Below are 20,999 nucleotides of genomic sequence, written 5' to 3'. Positions count from 1 at the left end.
AAATGGCAACTCGTTTCCATCCGAATTGGTGTAATGTTCTACACTAGTTGGGTGTTATCGGTTTACACCACTAAAGGCTAGGAGTTACCCCTATTTAGGTGGCAACTAGTTGCCACCCAATTGGTGTAAACTACCTTAATATTTTTCACTGTGTAGTCTAAATTCAAATATTACTTTTTTTTTTGTTAGATCGACTCCGCACTCGTGATCCAAATAAGAAATTGTTTACCCAAATCGATACATTTCAAGCGCATGGATTGAACAAGCAAACAATCTTTGTCAAACATCAATAGTAGTTTCCATACACCACTCTCGACTGAAAATTTATAAAGTGAAATTGTACTCAAGGTAATTTTTCAAGATAATGAATTTGGAGTTGCGACGAAATATTGAGGCGACTATATAAGGTCACTAACCCCGAGGTCACCTGTTTCGATCTGAGTAATTTCCCTGGTGTTTTCCAGTCTGGTTTTCCCCTGTTAGTGGGCCGAACCGTGGGCACATCAATGAAGTCTGGACAGTTGGAATTTTAAGAAGGCAAAACGCTGCTTTCCATGCAAAGCAAAATTTTCCCCAAAGCACACTAGATGCTACATGTTCGCTTAATAATGTATTGATTAAAGATGACTCGTTTATCAATAACAAAACGCCTAATCATGTACTGATTGGAATAAGCATAACGCCTAACAATGTATTGATTTAGGATAAAGTATTTATCCATAACAAAACCTCTAATAATGTCATGATTGGAATAAAAAATATTAATATATCCATAGCAAAACTTCTAACAATTTACTGATTTGGGGTGAAGCATTTAATTATCCAAACCAAAACGCTTTATAATGTATTGATTTGACATGAAGCATTTATCCATAACTAAACATCTAATAATGTACTGACTTACGATGAATCACTTATCCATAACAAAGCTCTAATTATGTACTGATTTATATTACTTGTATTAAACTGTAATATATGCATCTTATTGGGGCACATTTCCTTTAAATAATACAAATCTATATTTATTATAAATTTATGTCAGTGTTGGGTCCATTAAACTGTATCCTCTAATTGGCGCCTGTGCCGGAAGTGATGACATACGGTATAAAAGGTCATTGTTGTAAATACTGCAATGCCAATAATACTTGATAACTGAAAAGACAATAATAACATTTTGATGTCACTGTCTTTAAAACAAAAATAACTTTATACCGATCCGGATTATTTGTACATCATCATCATTCAAATATTAATACTGTAAATAAAAAGCAAATTTTTCTTTTACCTTCATCCAAATATGATATCTGGTCCACAGGTCCATAAATTGTATTCGGAATAAAGCTATTGTACAGGGTAAATAGGCTTCTGTCTTTCTCGATTCTTTACACCTGTTTGGATAAAATGTTTGGACAAAATTTAATGAAATAGAATTTATCGTCCTATTTTTCAGAAGACGGACATATGCCGTATAATGTGCTATGAGGAAAATTTTGCCCTGCCATTGGTAGCTGTTTTCATCCCTTTCGAATGCCTTGACGGGTTTCCAGGTCATTCGGTACTAACATATGGTTCAGTTTTATTCAAAGAAACCGGTGAAAACACAAGCTGGGAATAGAAACCACGACACCTGACTCAATGGCAAACCCTATAATCGAAAGCACAATAACACATATCCGTTTAATTCTGTGGACAATACATATCCGTTTAATTCAGTGTCTTCCTATTATTCGAGCGTTTCCTTTCTAAAATAAAACAACACCCTATAAATTCACAGGAAATGTATATAAAAGAGTTAAAAACGGAAGTACCTTAGTAGCTGATAATTCTAATAGCCCTTAGCATTACAGTTATTACTGTATATATAGTATGTAAAATTTAGATGAAGATATTGAAAAATTACTTTATTCTGAGCGACGTTATGATTGTCTCGATTTTTAAGTACCATTGTCACAAGTAATAAACAAAGTCTTGATTTGAAGTCCTTCAATCGGAATTCTTCTTGAGAGGCGTACATATTAACTTTTAACGAAGATATAGCGGCACTGTCTAATCCGCTCAATATCTAAGTCACCCGATGGTCTAGAGGGAGCTAACAATTTTATCTCAATAATTCATTTGCACATGGGAGTCTTTAAAATTGGGAGGTAAGTGGAAAACCCAGTGAAACCCCACAAGGTTGGGATCTAAACCACGCACTTCCTCCCAAAGGCGATAAAAAAACTGATTACCGTGAGTATAAATGTGTTAATAAAGTCATATTATCAATTCTGTGTTGGGTACCAACTCTAGCCAACGTCCAAGTATTATCAGGTATAGTCACACCTTCTTCTACCATCATGGCTATATTGAATAATGCCTGAAAAATAATAAACATCACTATAGAGACCATGATGCTACATCACATTTTAGTAGTTCGCAGTAGCGTGCAGGAAAGGGTGGGGGGGGGGGGCGAAGGCCCCGGGTATATAAGTCAGGGTGTTATCCCATTAAAGAGGGAAATCTAAATAAGTATTTTTTTTAAAATTTAAAATATGTTTGATTTATATTTAATCTGAATAAAAGTTTTTTTCAGCTGTTTTTACATCAATCTGATTAAAATACAGATCTATATTTCGTTTCGTTTTTTTTTTACTTTCGATGGCCTACACTACATGAAGATCTGACCAGTTACAGTGGGAGGTCGCGTCAGGGGTCATTCGAGCGGATGTGACCTATGACGTCAGACATTTGATTAACCAATCAGCGTTGATGTTTCTAGTGGGATATACACAGTTCCGTGCAATCGCACGCCAAGAACTGGCTGCAACAGACCGTTTCATTGGCTAAATCCCTCACATCAACCAGAACGCGGGTTATATAACAACTCTGGTGTAGTAAAGACAAGTGAAACGAAATTTTGAACTATAAAAAAACGAAATGAAATAGGATCTGTTTTAATCAGAATGTTTTTACATATATAAAATGTATTCTTTTCATACATTTCTCAGTACCATGCCCCGTACCATGCGTCTTCAAGGCATACAATCAAGGAGTTGGTCCCGCCCGGGCATTACCAAACCTCTGAACATCACAGGCAGTAAACATTATTCGTGTACATTTATCTTCCCATAACTTACATGTGGATCACCTTTATTAGCAGCTAGACCATAATATTTAGCTGCTTTCTCTATATTTCTATCAGCTTGACAACCATACCAATGATAATCACCCATCTTAATCAGGGCTTAAAAATTTAAAAAAATATCTAAAACCAATTCGGAGCAATGTTATCCGGATATTTTGCTTTCAGCATTGTGAAACAGTTTTAAACGAAATGTGGACGCGCAGATCACATATAACAGAACATATTGTATGTTAGGCCAAATAATATTCCGTTCGTAAAATATGCGAGATCGAGAACTATCGGGACCTGGTCAAGATCTAGTATTACTTTTTTTATACAAAACTCGATGTTCCCCAACATCTTAACATGTGCAAAAAGGATAACTTGGCGGTTGAAAATTGTACACCCCACCAAACGATGAACAACCCTATGTTAATACTAAAGTGGTTTAGATTAAAACCTATCCGATTCTTTATTTACTATACTTACAGTATGAGCTGACAAATTGTATTTCTCGTTGTATCGTCATATTGTAATTTCTCCATTGACATTCTTTCTCTATTAAATGGACCATTCCTTCCTTTAATATAAATAAACATATAATCAGCGTATCTACCGCCATCATACTATTAATCATCATAATAGACAGCAGGGTCGTTGACACCGGCGCTCCTCGGGACCAAAAACCAACTCGCTGGGATTGGTCAGATCTGTGCAAGCGGAATTCCGATTACGGATATCTATTGTTTCTCCCCCTAACACATCTATTCTTATTAGTGGTATTGTTTAGTCCTTTACAACCAATAAAATACTACATGTAATCATGTAATTTCAGTAAAGTATAAATTGAACAACAGTAAAGTATATTTATATAATTGAACAACAGTAAAGTATTTGTATAGGAACTGAACAACAGTAAAGTATATTTATATAAATTGAACAACAGTAAAGTATATTTATATAAATTGAACAACAGTAAAGTATATTTATATAAATTAAACAACAGTAAAGTACATCTATATAAATTGAACAACAGTAAAGTACATCTATATAAATTGAACAACAGTAAAGTACATCTATATAAATTTTACGACAGTAAAGTAGTTTAGTAATTGATGATGGTATAGCCATATTATTTGATGTTGATTCCAACGGAAGTTTTTCTTAAGTCAAAAGTCCTTTGTTTTGTACAAAAAATAAAAATATCGTGTTACCTTGTTTTCTTCACATAAATAGGCGAGGTTAAAACTTGCTACTTCAGTGCCAGTATCTGCCGCCATCATGTAATAGAACAACGCTTGTGGCCTATAATATAGAATTATTCTTTGTCCAAGCCAGCTTATTTTCAACAAAACATTTCTCTTGTGTTCTTAAGTTTTTTTCTATCAAAAACTGCATTTAGTTTCACTTCCCATCCCACATTATAAGAGATCACTGAAGTACAGCACCCATAGAACAAGTTATAACTTACAAGAAGTAAATAAAATAGTGTTTAGCTCCCTACTAGTCTGCACCGATTGATCAATGAAGACGGAACAACATGAAGACTCTGTAATCAACCCATAGACTCTGTATACAGAAAATTAAGTTAAATGTGGGGTTTTTTGGGGAAATTGGTAAATCTGCTTAGTTGGCGTATATCACAGCTATAATATTTTGTACAAAGTTTCAGAAAGATGTGCGACGGAAACAAAATTGGGACATAAGGACAGAGTGTGCTCATTTCAGAATCTCTCCGTAACTTCGACCAGTACAGACATCAAATGAGTAGTTTAAGATCGTGATTAATTTGTCCTATGATGACAAAATGAGTGGTTACAGGAATTAACGAAAGGTATGTTATGAAACAGGTATGAAGATCTGATTATTTTTTCAGTGATAACGAGAGAGAGAGAGGGGGGGGGGGCTTAACGTCCACTTGACACAAACTAGGTCATTTCGAGACTAACACATGGTTCAATTTTATTTTAATAATTCGCTTGCGCGTTGGGGTCTTTAGCAGTGGGAGGAAACCGGAGGACCCGGAGAAAACCCATGAGGTTGGACAGGCGACCCTACTCCTTGTCACGTACACGCGAAAAATCGAAACCACGCCATTTGACTCAATGACACACTTTATGATACAGCGCGCATGTGCTAACTATTCGCCCCCCCCCCCCCCCGCAAATAGCTGACTAAAATATGGTTTGTGGTTAATATTCAACAATCTCCAGCTAAACAATAATTCGTACTTACATGTTCATTTGTCTATAGAAATGTAGTGCTTTATGTAGTATATGCCCAAGACCTGGATTCTTTTCAGCAATATGTCTGGCCCACCTTAAATGTTTTCATAAAAATATCAAGAAAAAAGACTTATACAATTTCATTTTGCTTTATCAATAACTCCTTACAACTGTAAGTTGTTTTATTATGGTTTGTAAAATTGTCCCGTGTTGACGATAAGTAAAGTCGGGGGGGGGGGGGGGGGGAGACTATGGGTTTGGGACATGTCGCTTTAATCCCATGGCTTGTTTTACTTAGGAGTCATGGTGGCTCAGTCTTGTCACTCCCGGTATTGACTGAGAAAGTTCCTCGGGATTTATTGGCGTGTTTTTTCTTTTCAGTGATGCATAGGCATGGCAAGGAAAGGTATCTAGTTCTACGGATGGTACGAAAATCAAAGGTCCCGTGTACACATTGGGATGCACGTAAAGAAACCTTGACAGTTTGAATTCTAAAAAAGTAGGCTTGAGCATATGTGCCTGGGCAAAATTCCCCTCATAGCACGCTGCATATCGTATGCGCGCTTCATTCTATAGGTGTTTACAAGACCGATTATACATTGAATTTCATTTCGTTAATAATCTTTCAGGAGTGTTTTCATATTTTGAAGAATGAATTGTTTGTATTAAGTGATAAAGTAATCTTTGAACTTGTAATAAAAGACATGGCAATCAGGTCTGAAGTCAAGTATACTTACTCGGTAGCAATATGTACGTTCCTTTTGTTGATAGCTGTACCCTTCATACTAATTAAAGCAAATTGAACACCGGCATCTATATGACCCCTTTTAGCTGCCCCAATAAAAAATATTTTAGCCAGGTCCTAGAATAAAAAAAAAGTGGTTTCTTTGGAGGAATAACAGTTGTAAAACCTGCATTTCATTTTAAATGATTTTGATCAATTTAGTTCGGCTGGCATAATTAAATGTGGAAAGTGTCTTAATATAGATTATCTTCATTAGAAAGTTAATTTTCGTTTCAATAAGCTAACAGGTTGTGTGAATGATTGTTTGACAACTTTGCCAGAATCTTCAAAATGTACGTGAAGGTATTAACATGGTTGGACCCTTAAATATAATTTTGTATTTATTTCTGAAAATATTTATAAAGACTCAATTTCTAAATGGGCGATCAGTAAATGAACTATGTTAACTATTTCAGAACCTCCAGTTTGCCGTTGATGTCTTCGCGCGCATTTTCACACGTCGACAGGTAACGTATCGCTCTCCATTCGCCGGCTTATAAGTGTACTTACTTCATATGGCGGCTAAATGTCTTCTTTTTAATAATCTTGGCCTAGAATATCTTTGATATACTTACCATATCGACAGGTTTATTTGGTATTAATCCGTGCATAAGCATTATACCTAAATAGTAACCACCATCCATACTACCTCGCTTATGAGCCTGATCAAATAATGTCGCTGCTTTTGTATAATTTCTTTCTCTCATCGCAATCCAACCCAATGCACTCATCGCATTAGGATTTAGCTGCAAAAGTAACACAGGTGAGATTTAAGGGTATACACTTACGGCAAAATACACACAATCTTATAATTATATTTGAATGAATGAAAGAATGAATCGTAAAATTTTAAAATATGTTATTTTATTTTACCTTTTCAGCGGCTTGTTCCATCATTTTCTTTCCCTCTGTTTGATTCTTATTTGAACCAGATCCCTTGAAACAGAATTACAAATATTTGTCGGAATTCAGAAACCAAGAATAAATATTATTTGGCGTCCAGTTGGCAAGCCTAACAAAGTTTGAAAGTAATATCTAGCTTAATAAAGAAATTCCCTTCTCACGCTCGTATTAGTTTGTAAGCCCACATCCACTAACCGAATTACGAATGTCGCCGTTCACATCTTAGGATAGACAGATATATATGGATGTAAATGAAAGTGTACTGTGACCCAAAAACAGAGCCCTTAGGAACTCCAAAAGTAATATCTTTTGTGGATAAGCTTAACCTAAATGAGACTGACTCCAATTCCGTATAGATCCACCAATCCCCATAGTAGAACTATGGCGTCAAATGCTGTGCTTAGCTCTAGTTCATGTTGCTGATTTGCTGATTGGTATCTATTGCGAAACAGAACATTTCTAAACAAATGCGGTGGTAATTGATTAATTTGAGTAATTTAAGAATAAATCGCATTTCTGAACAATTTAATCTTAGTGTCAACAAATAAATAAATCTCCCTTTTTGGTAACATTACCATGCCTTATTCAACTTTGAATACTTCACATGGTTCCTTCGCCTGAGGTTGGTGATTATAGATTGGAGATTTAGCTTTGATAATAAGGTTTACAACATAATGCGATTAAAATAGCCCCATTACCTTATATAGCAATATACCGTAATCATACATATCGTTTGGGTTTTTTGTGGCAGCACCTTCACGGAAGTAACTCATAGCAGCATCTATGTTCCTCTTTAGACCTTGTGATCCCCAGAATAAAGATCGTGCAACATGGCGCTAAAATATAATAATAATATTCTAGTATACCCAAAGAAAAAAAGGTTACCATCCCCACCCCCGGTATTTTTCACAATGACTTACATGGTTTAGCGTTGAAAACCCTGATGATAACCACTGAATAACAAGTTTTGTTTGCAAGAATACGTCATCTTTGACAATTAAATAAAATTACACAAAGAGTTTATCCTGTTTTGAGATTTTAATCATGATTCTGTATTCGAGGCCCAAAAATGAGTCACAATAAGAACGACATACTTTCCACGTTTCCTACCTAGCTTAGCCCCAGTCAATCGGATTAAAATACACAATTACATTTCGTTTCGTTTTTTATACTTTCGATGCTCCCCACAAGTAAAACGAATGTTTGAACTAAACGAAATAGGATAATCCGACTGAAGCCCAGTCGGCTTTATAGTTAATATTTTATTTGTATTTTGGGTGTGAATGAAGGTGTGGCTGTCCACTATAAGTGAGATGTCAGCGGTTAAATAACAATATGAAGACATAGACTAGCTAGCAAGTCACTCTTGGTCCACAAGTAGAAAACATGTGTAAATCGCCACATTTTGGTAACGAGAAGATTTTCGACACATTTGTTTGTAAAATTTAATGAATATTCATATGTACACGACTAGAAAGTAGCATAGTGTTTCTTAATATAAACATTGAACGAGCTCTTAAATGTTACGTTATCAGGAGACAATTGTATCAAACTGCCAGATTGCTCTTCAGATAGTTCAGTACTTCGCAGAAGCTCACATTAGAGATACTGTCAGTTTTTGTACAGTTGTAAGAACAAAGAGAATATTTTAAAAACGGTCAACCTGGGCTGAAAGTACTCCCGATTGGGCTTGATGTTTTAACCACAGAAAAACATCCCCTTCTTCATCTGTCTGTTTCTGTAATGTGGCTTCATCCGTTAATCTGACAAACTCCGTCAACACCTAAACAATTGGTGAATCTTAATTAGATCAGTAATAATAGTAATATACACTTGCAGAGTGCTAAATCCATTCAAAACCATGCACAAAGAGCCATGAGGACATATTTATATATGAATAATGTTTATTTTAATAAAATTAATTTTACATGTGTATGGTCTTAAGCTCAATATGTAACCTTTATTCGGGCGTGTTGAGGCTTTAATGGGAAAATAAAGATTTGTATAGATCTAGATACCTACATTTGTACTTTTATGTTCTTCAATATCATCTCTCGTTTTATCAGCAACAAATTTATAATACACTGGAATAAAGATGACAAACTATTATAATCAATATTGAATTTATGTAGATGTCATACCTTAGTAACCCTTCAACATTCATGGCTAAATACATTTTAGTAAATTTGAGATGGGCGTGCGGTGCAAGTGGTCTAACACGTCCGCTTTAGATTATAAGCTACGTGTTGGGATTCCGATGCTAGGGTTGTATCCTTGTGTATAATCAACGGTAAAATCATGTTAGCAACACATCATCAACGGAAATCAGATGTTAGTAACTCACGTACATATATACCTTAGTATCGGTGACCAGATGGTAGTAATTCACGTACCTATATACGCAACGGTGGTCAGATGATAGCAACTCACGTTCATGTATGTACAACGGTGATCAGATGATAGTAAAACACGTACATATATGAACTCACGTTAGCAAGCCACGTTCTATCAATGATGAACTCATGTTAGCCACTCCTGCATCAACTGTGATTAGATGATAGCAACTGACAAATATTCAACTGTGAATAGAGAGAGAGACTAACATATGGTTCCATTTTATTTCAACACTTCGCTTGTGCGTAGGGGTCTTTAGCTGTAGGGGGGAACCGGAGGACCCGGAGAAAACCCACGAGACTGGACAGAAAACCCTAGTCCTTGTCACGTACAACCGGGGAATCGTCAACTTTTCGTATTTGGTGCAATCAACTGTAACTAACTCTATGTATCGCCTCTTTTATCAAAGAAAATGAAATGAAATGGGCTAATTAAGACGAGCATACGCCATACTGCGTGCTATAAGGGAAATTTTGCCCGGACAACGGCAGTACGGCCTATTCTTATATCGAATTCCAACTGTCAAGGGATCTTTTACGTGCACGCCAACGTTTACACGGGACGTCGGTTTTTCGTCCCATCCGAACGACTAGACAGCTGTCCTTGTCAGGCCCTCCGTCCTGCATCACTGGCAAGGGGGAACCACGTCGGAAACTCTGGATGAACTTTCTCGGCCAACGCAGGTGTCGAACACCCGACCTCCAAGCTAGCGAGCCAGCGTCTTACCCTCTTAGCCACCGTGACCCCCACCTCTCTTATCCTAAAGTGAGTGAGTTAGACACTATCTAGCAAAATTTTACAATTAAATACATGAAATATTACAATTAAATACATGACTTACTATATGCCTGTGGCTTGTCAAATGGAACTCCATCAATACCAAACATATGTTTATGTGCCAGAGCGAGTGATGCTAGAATGTTACCTTCCATAGATGCCATCATTAGATACGCCTGTCCCTAGTCAAAATAAAATTGACATTAAGTTTTACTTTATGATCGAGTTTGTTCAGCATATTAGTATTATTCTGGAGTAATGTTACCATGACTATGGATTTGTGTTATGGAAACACCCATTGTCGAATGGGCCAGTGAACATAGGAGCACGAGAGTGAGCGAGGGAGAGAAATGGAATTTAGCATCCACTCGATACATACTAGGTCATTTCGGGACTAACATATGGTTTAATATTACTTCAATTATTCGCTTGCGCGTAGGAGTCATTAGCGGTGTGTAGGGGGGGGGGGGAGAAAACCCACGAGGTTGGACAAGCGATCCTTCGGTCGGTCCTGGCGTTAAACGTCCACTTCCACCAAGGGTGATATCGTAGACAATAGCGATCCTTGTCACGTATCAGCGGATAATCGAAGCCACGCCACTTGACTCAGTGACATTAATGGAGCTGAACACGTTTAGCTATTGATTTTACTGCTCACATTTTTGTTGGGCGAGGAAATGGTCATCAAGCAATTCTTATCTTGTTTTCGTCTTGGGGCGACGTTCTTAGATCAGTTCAAATACGCCATGACACTTGGCATGCGTGTTCTTTGGACAATTGTACATCGAATGACAGACTTACAAGATGGCGGCGATGACGTACTGCTCGGTTCCTCGTCCATAGTACGATCGCACGTGTACTTGTTCAAACAGGACCAAACGATTACGATGTCTCATTATTATTATTACTAATCATTGATTAAATCGACAAGGACACCATTCTTAAATATTACAGAATGGACGCTAGATTTCTGAATGTTTTTATAAATTTCAGTAAACATCATACCTGTATTTCATCAGATTTAACATAAACACCATTATTTAATATAACGGCTAACATAAACATGGCGTCAGTGTTACCCAAACATGACGACTGTTTTAAAAGGGGTACAACTCTAGGTATCTTTGTTAAACCAACTTCCTTGAAACAAAAACAGATTTCAGGATTCAACCGAATAAATATAAAATAATACAATCAATGTCGTCAAGCTTAAAGTCATTGAAGACTAGGCTTTGTCTAAAAATATTTATCTCGAGGTGTTTTAAAGAGTTTAGTATTTTGTTTGCACGTTTTGACATTAGATTCCGTGTCTTGTATCTCGATATAATATTGACTGGAGTCCGATTAGAGATTTGTTTCCCACAGGAACCCCATTAAAATTTGCCATTGGGATTTGTCACCTCGATATCCCGTTAGGATTTGTCACCTAATCACCCTCAAAACTCTATCACAATATTATAATTGGTCACTTCGAAACAACATTCAAATCTATTACATATTAAGTTTGTCTAGAATTTTGAAATATCATCATTTTGAATAGTTGGGTTAAGGGGTTGTAACTCTTCCTATAAGCTAGAATTTATGACATACACACATATACATTTGTAACAACAATGTGCTGCCGTACTTCTCCAAGTAATTATTATTTCATATTATTATATAACTTTACTTACAATCAAACTTGTAGCGTTATTATATAGTTGGTCTGCTACTTCGGTCATATTTTTATGTGAAACTGTTTTTCCTTTTAAAGCGGATCTTTTAATAAAGGAATTAACTATTCTATAGTATCTAGGCCTGGGACTTCTTTCAACAGAACATTGTTTTACACGCGATGATTTATGAATAGATTTCAATAATTCGTTAAAATAACTCTGACAGACGTCTGTAAAAAAAGCAAAGTGGCAGAATTAATAATAAATATTTGAAAATTCAAATAATAAATAATCGATAAATCAAATAATAAATAGTCGATCAATCAAATAATCATTGAATCAAATAGATAGTCGATCAATCAAATAATAAATAATCCTTAAATCTAATCAAATATTAAACCAATGTCAATCACGGTTCCTGGCATTAGACATCTTAAACATACATTATGCAAGAGCTGAATCGGCCTACTACGGGACTTTCTATGGGCCAGAAATGTTATCTAAATTATTAATTAGACATTAATTAACTTATCCAGACCATAATCAACTCTCGATGCCATCGCTAGTCTGCGTTATATAATGCGGAATCGAATACATTTTGTGAAGGATAATTAAACGTAAAAATAGAGACTTTGTTTTTTATCACACCGACTTTAGTAATTATGATCGGGGCTGGTCTAAAATTCAAAAGCTAATATCTCGGTTCAGAGTGGAGCATATTCTAATTACGTTATCCACTTTTTTAAAACTATTATAGCGAGACTTGTCAACTCTTTATCTAATCTCCCATAATGCCCCTTTAATCATATGCTCAGGAATTTTTAACAGCAAGTCGGTGATGCATGTCAAGTATCTTTATTTAACGTCCGGTACCACAATTTCCTCTAGGAAATTGTTGGCTAGACACTCTGTCATCATGCCGTAATAAAACTAAGCTCAGTCCAGCGACGCCTACGTACGCGACGCGAAAATCAGCCAAAACTCTAAAACTACATTGATTCAACGTATCACGTACACGATACGGATACGTGGTACGGATGGGAAAAATTCCGCATGTCAAAAGTCTCTATTATCTAAATCTTACGTAACGCATGTTTAACCAATTCACTTTACCAATCATTTGCTAGCAACGTGGTAAGTGGTTTATCGGACATTTAGGGTTTCCTCCCACAGCTAAGACCTCTACGCTTAAGCGAATTATTGAAATAAAATATCGAACCCTATGTTAGTCCCCAAATGACATAGTTCGTGTTGAGTGGACGTTAAACCCCATTTCTCTGTCTTGTACAATTAAATTACCTTTTGAAGATACTGATTTAGTTAACCGTTTATAAACCTCTACTCTTTTATCAATCCAATTGATGAATTTAGCACACTTTTCCTCTCGATGAGTTAAACCCAATTCAAACATAGGATGATAAGGACTGGGATACGGTATCTGCAAAATAGAATATATATTATGAAATAATACAGTCAACTACAGTTTCAATAGTTACGGATGATTCATACGTTTTAGTACTGTGATATGACAGTTTTGTTAAACCAGGGCTGGTTTTAAACCAGTTGGGCCCAATGCTCCAGCCGTTGACTGTGAACCCACCAAAATGTTCCAAATTAGGCCCCGCGACGCCTAAGGCCAGTTCGTTAGGGTCAAACAAATCATACTGACGTCAAAAAGAAAGTTTAATAAGAAGAACTTACTCATACCCAGTTAAATACACCGCCTAAATATATCCAATGTCCCGATAACTTCAAGAATTCCAGTTAAAGTTTCCATCGTGTATTTTTATCATTTTTCTAAGCGACACGTTCCCACAGGGTATTTATCGGGTAGTTATTTCCAATAAAAGTATTCCAGTGGTGTTATATGGAAAGTCGAGACACCAAATCTTAATGGAAAAATACTGGATTCCATGATGAACAGGGCAAAAATATAAGGGTTAAATAGTTTTGAGATGGATTTGAAGCAAAATTTTGATAGATCAGTGAGTTTCTTTACTTTTCTTTTAAAGAATATTTTTATTCAGGATATCTGAATGGTGTTGTGGAACAAGCTTAGCCTGTGCCCCCCTCCCTTCCTGAATCAATTAGTTTATGAATATGTTTTAGCCGAAATATATCATCAAATCACATCGTTTGTACACCTGCAAATATCTGTAACGCCCGCTTCCACGGTAGTGAAATCGCAGATATTTTTGATCATGAGACATGTTTTGTTTTTTATTCAAAATCCTGGGATAGTTTCGTTAGTTTTGGTAAATGTATTGAAGCAGACGAATAATGGGGGGTCGTTCTTACGTTTTCTAGTTCTACTGAGAAACATTCTCTTCTGTTAAAAAGAACGTATAACAATTTGTCGATAACTGAAATATCAACCAAAATTCAACCTGCGAACAGTTTTACCGCCAGCTCCAGGCTGATTTTAACCGCCAGTTGCAAGGATTCGCTTCGCATACCCGTTCCAAACCCAATCCATATCACAGCAAATGCCCGTAGGTTCTTGTTTGTCCTCAACAAATTGTTTGTCCCTGGGGCGGTAGTTTTTATTAAATAAACTCAGGCCCGTAACTAAGGGGGGGCGGGTTTCGCCCCCCCCCCCCCCCCTGTGAAAAAATTGTCGACCACAGATATACATTGTCTGTCAATATTACAGCATCCCTGAGAACACTTCCCGACCCCTCGTTGCTCTGAGCTAGTTACGGCCCTGATTAAACTTCGTCACCTACCTGAGTAGGTAACATATATTTTCTTCTGTAATATTTAGTTTCACCAATATAACCTAATATGGTAGGCATACTATTCTCATTACCACCAAACACAAAATATCCTGTTGTATCATCCATAAATAACTCTTTATCATATCTGAAAACATACATCATGAAAGTTTGCTCGCTTATACCCCAATCAACATATTCTGCTGTGTAGATTGCTACGATATAAACTGGTCGACGGACAGGCATGAATGATGTCAATATACCTCCAGTCCAGTGTGTGTATTAAATTCATATATTAATATCTGACATTTTTCCAGCAGAATTATAATTAATAATTGGCATTGGCCCATTTTACTAAGCATATCCCGGTCCAAGACTAATAACATACAAGCACTTGTTTAATTTTATTTTCTAATTAGGGTAGGATAGGGGTGTATCATATCTTACGTGTAATACGTCTGGAAAGTCTCGTTCCTGTTTTTACCATGGTTGACCGTCAGCAGCCACTTTAACAGAACAAAACAAAACAAAAATACAATATATAATTTCAATTGTGGGTTTTGGATGATGTTGAGTATTATAGCGGTATCCCTCGTGTGTTGCACTTACGTAATGAAGACACTCGTTTGATTTATAAATGAGGGGGGACAACTCTCTTCAAAAACCAAATAATTCAGGGGGATGGAGGCTTGGCTCGTTTTTTGCCTCATTTATCTAAACTGAATGGTATAAATTGGCTTAGTGAGTAAGACGTTGTCTGACTAACCTGGAGGTCTCGTGTTCGATTCCTGTGTTGACCTAGAAAGTTCATTGGGATATTCCGGCGTGGTTTCCCCTTGCCAGTGGTGCAGTACAGGGGTCCTGGCAAGGGACAACGTATAGTAGTCGGGAGGTAAAACAGGTCCCGTGTTCACATTGATGTGCACGTTGAAGAACCCTTGACAGTTGGAATTCGAAATAAGAGTCGGTCATAGTTCCGCTGTCCGGGCAAATTTTCCCTCATAGCACACTTCATTGTGTATATGCCCGTCGTCATTAGCCCAGTCGGTGCACAACAGTAGGACATTAAAACGCCATTTCTATAACTTTCATTTCATTTTGTTATTTTAACTGTTCTGACATTGGGATATCTCGAAACATTGTAGATCATGACTTATACCGGAATGTTACAACGTTTGGGAAATATTCGCTATTACTGGAAGTTATGGGGGAATGTGGATTGAAGCATTAAGAAGTTTATATGTTTACAGAAATAGGTATAAGAATTCTACCGATTCAGCCGATTTGCATGATAATTTCTTACCGTTTTATACATGAAGCTAAGGGTTAATCTAAACCATTGATGTCTAGGCAGAATAAAGTGGGGCTTCATGGCCGAAGTAGATCCATCTTTAAACCATACTTCTATCTGGAAGCTCCCTGAAGGAAATTGAACACAAAAGAATGTTAATGCAGCACATATAACTGTTAGCTATGTGAAAGTCACACATAAACGGGAAGTGGCATCCGATGTTCTAAGATACAGGTGACAGTGCCCCCCACCCCCAACCTACACACACACACATCAACGCGCCCCAAATTCTGTTCGTTTCAGTAAACCCGTTCATTTTAACTATTCTAGCATTTAGGAAACTTTCAAATTATATGACCCATGTAACCCTGTTAGTAATTATGACCCCTTATAAACTTATAACGGTATGTTCTATGCCCGAAATAACTTGTGGTATGAAAGTCGGGGCGGCTATAGATATATACAGGGGAATTTGGGGTTATTCTTCTGAAAGTTATTCTTTAAACCTGTAAAAGGTTATTCTTCCAGGGTAGGTTTTTTTCCATAAGAAAACATGATATTTATAAGGGTTTTTTTCTTACGGGAATTCTGGGATATTGTCATTTTCATTTTGTGTACATATAAACATAGACGATTTATAAGCAAGATAAAGTCCTCGACTTCGGTTATGCTGGAGAAGAAAGATTTCGGGACAAACCTTCGACAGAAAAACATCAGCCTACCGGCCGCGGTTTTTCTTTTTTCGGGTTACTTTCTTCAGTCTTTCTTTCTCCAGCACAACCTCGGTCTCGTGACTTTATCCTACAGTGAGAACATACATCTCTAGAAAGTCGAACTCATAATATGTGCTTTAAAATCGATATACAAACCGTCGGGTGTAAGTATAATACAGGGTGTTTTCGATCTCTTCCAATCAGAATGCATAACAAGAGAACAGAATCGTCTACCATTGGGACCTTTATTCGGACAGTACTCTAATATATACACCCACATTGATATAGTAAAACTTAAAAATAAAAGGAATATATTATATTAACTCTTGTATATATACACACGGTCACATGGGTATAGTAAAACTAGGTACTCCAATATATACACCCACATGGATATAGTAAAACTTAAAAATGAAAGGAATATATTAGCTCTTATATATACACACATGGATATAGTAAAACACTATATCAATGTGTATATATAAGAGTAAAGTTTGTTATAAGTTTTACTATATCAATGTGTGTATATACAAGAGTAAAGTTTGTTAAAATTTAAAAAATAAAAGGACTATGAACAGGACAAACAAAATTGTAAGAAACAAGCTGTTTAAAAAGCTAGGGTCAGTATATCATTCATGGAATTGAAACACTCAACGATATGTGCCAATGTTGTCAAGTGAACACGAGATCGCGCCATTGTGTTAATTCACGAGACCGGACGGTCGTGTCCAGAAGCCAGGGTTCATTGGACTTGAAGTCGACCAAGGCCTAGGTTGCAACACGTGACAACGCCTAGACCATATCGGGCAACATTTCAGCGGCGTCCTCAGTATAAGCACATTCTAAGGAAAATTTAGTTCATAACTTACGTTGGGTTATGGAATTTTTTCAGTCTTTCACTCTCTAAAACTGGTGATTTGTACGGCTCAAAACTACGGTATATACCATAGGCTCGACCATTTAAAGCGGTAGGATATGATACCACCTTTACTACCTCTGAAATTGGGTAAATATAATTATGAAATTTGTATAAAGCAAAAGAATGGCATTACGAAATGCTGAGTGTATGTTTGTGTTTTCCTGAGTATGATTTCCTGTCCGTGTATTTGTTTTTGTGTAAATTTTGTGTGGTGCAGTCCCCCTGCACTTACTATTAAATTACAGACTGCGTAACTAAATGGTGACCATGTCCATAGTATCTTATGGTTCGGGAACAAAATATGCTGATGGGAGTGGGGCTGAAGATAGGGACACCTTCTCACTCTCGTGCAGCCCAAAGGATAGACAATGGAAATAAGACAACTTGTCTGCGATATCACCCTCAGTGGAAGTGGACGTTAAACACTAATCGAAGAAGAGGTATGCTGAAACAAAAGCATCACTAAATTTACCTTCTTCTTTTTCACAAGACAGTTTATTGACATAATCTGGAATTCTGTTTAACATACGCCAGTACCATATGGGACATGCCTTCCATGGTTTTATCATACGTCTGGAATACGGTTCATGAATTCTGACGTCATAAGACGCTTTTGTTGATGCCATAACATACACGTTTTGTTTATCTTTAGATTTTTCAAATTGTGTTTTATTTATGATCCACGCTCGTAATTTAGACGTAAACACTCTGTAATAGACTTTGTTGGATATACTAGGCCTGAATGAAATGGCGTCTGGGATCTTTATTCGAATCTTTTTCTTTTTGTTTAATCCATAGTTTTGTGAGCACTTCCAATATCTATGTGGTGTTTGGATTGTGCTGTTGATTTCATTCAAATGGATAACCACTTCCACGCCCACTACGCTGTTTTCAGGACATCTATATTCTAACGTTAATACACTTAAGCTGTCTATATAGGTTGGTGGTTTCATAATCTGAATATATTCCTGTTCTAAAGAGTCCGTTTTATCAATAACCACCGAGATTGTTTCCGGGTCCTTAGAAAATACCTTGTTCAAAAATACAAAAATACTTTAATTAATTTAAATTGTTTCAATAGCATTTAGTGATTAAACCGGAAATAAACCGGCCATAACTCTATGGAGTACAATAAGTGGATGAAATGGGGTTTAACGTTCCACTTTTCTGCACCGACCGGAAGAATGAAGACGGACATACGTCATACATTGTGATACGAGGAATTTGTGGCCGGATATCAATTGAATTTCAACTATCAAGTGTTCGTTTACGTATACGCTAACGTGTACATAGGAGCTCGGTTTGTCGTCCCATCCTATTATACTACAACAGCTAGTCGTAAATTCATTCGATGGCATAGATAGGAAAATCAAATGTGCCTGACGTGACAGCCCATCTGCATTGGCCGAGAAAGTTCATGCAGGACGGAGCGCCTGACAAGGACAGCTGTCTAGTTGTTCGGATGAGACGAAAAACCGAGGTCCCGTGTACAAATTGACGTGCACGTAAAAGATCCCTTGGCAGTTGGAATTCGATATAAGAGTAGGCCGTAGCGCCGCTGCCCGGGCAAAATTTCCCCCATAGCACACTGTATGGCGTATGCCCGTCTTCATTAGCCCAGTTTAGGAGCAAAACAGTAGGACGTTAAACCCCATTTCATTTCATTTCAAATGACTATGAAATGTGATTGGTTCTGATGGTACATTATCCAAGAAGGGGGTCACGGTGGCTAAGTGGGTAAGAGTAAGTTGCTGGCTCGCTAGCCTGGAGGTCGGGTGTTCGATCCCTGCATTAGCCGAGAAAGTTCATCCAGATTTTCCGGCGTGGTTTCCCGTTATCAGTGATGCAGGACGGAGGGCCTGACAAGGACAACTGTCTAGTCGTTCGGATGGGACGAAAAACCGATGTCCCGTGTACACATTGGCGTACACATTGTAAAAGATCCCTTGACGGTTGGAATTCGATATAAAAGTAGGCCGTAGTGCCGCTGTCCGGGCAAAATTTCCCTGGCGTATGTCCGTCAACATTAGCCCAGTTCGGGTCAGAACAGTAGGACGTTAAACCCCATTTCATTTTATCCATGAAGGAATTACTCTCGACCCTTTATGATTTATTCATGCATTTAAGAAGTAGGTGATATTTTTGGAATAAGTTAGCCCCCTGGAATTTTGTCACCTTTGTAAAGGTACTTTTTTTTAAAAATTATAAACAATATATAACCAAAATTGAATAATAAAATTGTATAATAAATTGTGAATACCTGTGGTAAAAATATAAATACTAAAATATAAACACATAGTACTTCCATGTTCAATTTAATCGTGTTCGCCATGTTGTCAAAATTCCATCAATAATATATTTTAGTCACATGACATACACCTTTACACCTGGTGCCAGAGAAGAAATAGGACGCCTGCGCACGAACCGTGCAATCTGTTGTCCAAATTTATTCTAAGATATTGATTCACAATTTGTACAAATAGTATGTAGGGAATCTTATATACTAAGTAGAATTTTATAAGTTTCTAAGCAGGGTGTTTCCAATTTATGATCGGGGTATAAAATGAATATATTTGTAAACTTCGTGATCACACTTTGAGACTGGTGTTCTATTTTTGTCTTATATGGCCATGGTGAGAATGATTTTGAAACGGACAGAGAAGTTTCGGACTGTTTCCACTATCAAGGTTTCGTGTTAAATGCATGTCAATGTCCACAGTGATAAGCCTCGGTTTTTGTCCCATCCGAATGACTAGAAAACTCATGGGAGGTTTCCTAGCGCTACCCCTGACCTCTAACGTTGAGATTCGAACAGGGAAAATTCTAATCTCAAGCACATGTCTTTAACACAGTTTCTCCTTGTCAGTGGTGCAGAACGGAGGGCCTGACAAGGACAGCTGTCTAGTCGTTCGGATGTGACGAAAAACCGAGGTCCTGTGTATACATTGGCGTGCACGTAAAAGATCCCTTGGCAGTTGGAATTCGATATAAGAGTAGGCCATAGTGCCTCTGCCCGGGCAAAATGTCCCCCATAAATATAGCCACCTGTATGGCGTATGCCTGTCTTTATTAGCCCAGTCGGAGCAGAACAGTAGGACGCTAAACCCTATTTCATTTCATTTCATTTGTTATTAACACAGCCTCTAAAGCTTGATTAAAGTCTAAATTTCTCGGTTGTCATGTGATAATGTGGAGAGGTAGTATGTGGTGGCTGCTATCAAGTGATTTGTTTATCAGTTTATCTAAGTAAGTACCAGAAACATTCAAAGTGGGACCCTTTGAATATTTACTGACTAGCCTCTTTGGTGGCTGATATAGCAAATCACCGGCCTTCGCTTCCCCTAAACCTGTGTAAACCAGTTCATATTTCTGCAAATAGAGCTCGAAACTTTTTGAAAAATACATGCTCTCTTAAAGCGTCCAAATCTGAGGGTGGCCTTTGGAAATCTAACCGTCAGCCAACCTAGAGCTATCGACTACCGCGTACATGATCGCTGCGGCGTTAGAGCGCTCTCACAATC

The 20,999-nt window shown here is 37.2% G+C and overlaps 1 protein-coding gene across 1 annotated transcript; it reads right to left on the bottom strand.

The window, feature by feature from the left end:
* Nucleotides 1-158: 158 nt before the first annotated feature.
* Nucleotides 159-19,834, bottom strand: LOC126829803 (protein sel-1 homolog 3). The gene is made up of 24 exons (XM_050559934.2): nt 19,739-19,834; nt 17,951-18,509; nt 17,429-17,555; nt 16,716-16,852; nt 15,859-15,974; nt 15,003-15,061; nt 14,568-14,703; nt 13,141-13,279; nt 11,860-12,071; nt 11,192-11,326; nt 10,251-10,368; nt 9,038-9,099; nt 8,679-8,798; nt 7,714-7,851; nt 6,986-7,048; nt 6,688-6,858; nt 6,066-6,190; nt 5,339-5,422; nt 4,318-4,408; nt 3,593-3,683; nt 3,117-3,223; nt 2,229-2,356; nt 1,286-1,388; nt 159-1,152 (listed from the first exon to the last, which is right to left on the bottom strand). Exons 1-24 carry the CDS (start codon nt 19,808-19,810, stop codon nt 1,054-1,056), a joined length of 3,192 nt encoding a protein of 1,063 aa, XP_050415891.1. The 5' UTR covers nt 19,811-19,834; the 3' UTR covers nt 159-1,053.
* Between the last annotated feature and the right edge of the window lie 1,165 nt (nt 19,835-20,999).

The sequence above is a fragment of the Patella vulgata genome, chromosome 8 (assembly GCF_932274485.2).
Source record: "Patella vulgata chromosome 8, xgPatVulg1.2, whole genome shotgun sequence".
NCBI lineage: Eukaryota > Metazoa > Mollusca > Gastropoda > Patellidae > Patella > Patella vulgata.
The sequence above is the reverse complement of the archived record's forward strand: the minus strand, read 5'-3'. Positions and strand labels throughout refer to the sequence as shown.

What these genes read in the sequence shown, in the direction of transcription:
- LOC126829803 (XM_050559934.2), bottom strand. Translation starts at nt 19,810, where the DNA reads ATGGCGAACACGATTAAATTGAACATGGAAGTACTATGTGTTTATATT. An exon ending in TATTTATATTTTTACCACAG is followed by an intron (nt 18,510 to 19,738) that starts GTATTCACAATT and finishes TTTTTGAACAAG; the next exon opens with GTATTTTCTAAGGACCCGGA. An exon ending in CGGGAGTACTTTCAGCCCAG is followed by an intron (nt 7,852 to 8,678) that starts GTTGACCGTTTT and finishes ATTATATTTTAG; the next exon opens with CGCCATGTTGCACGATCTTT.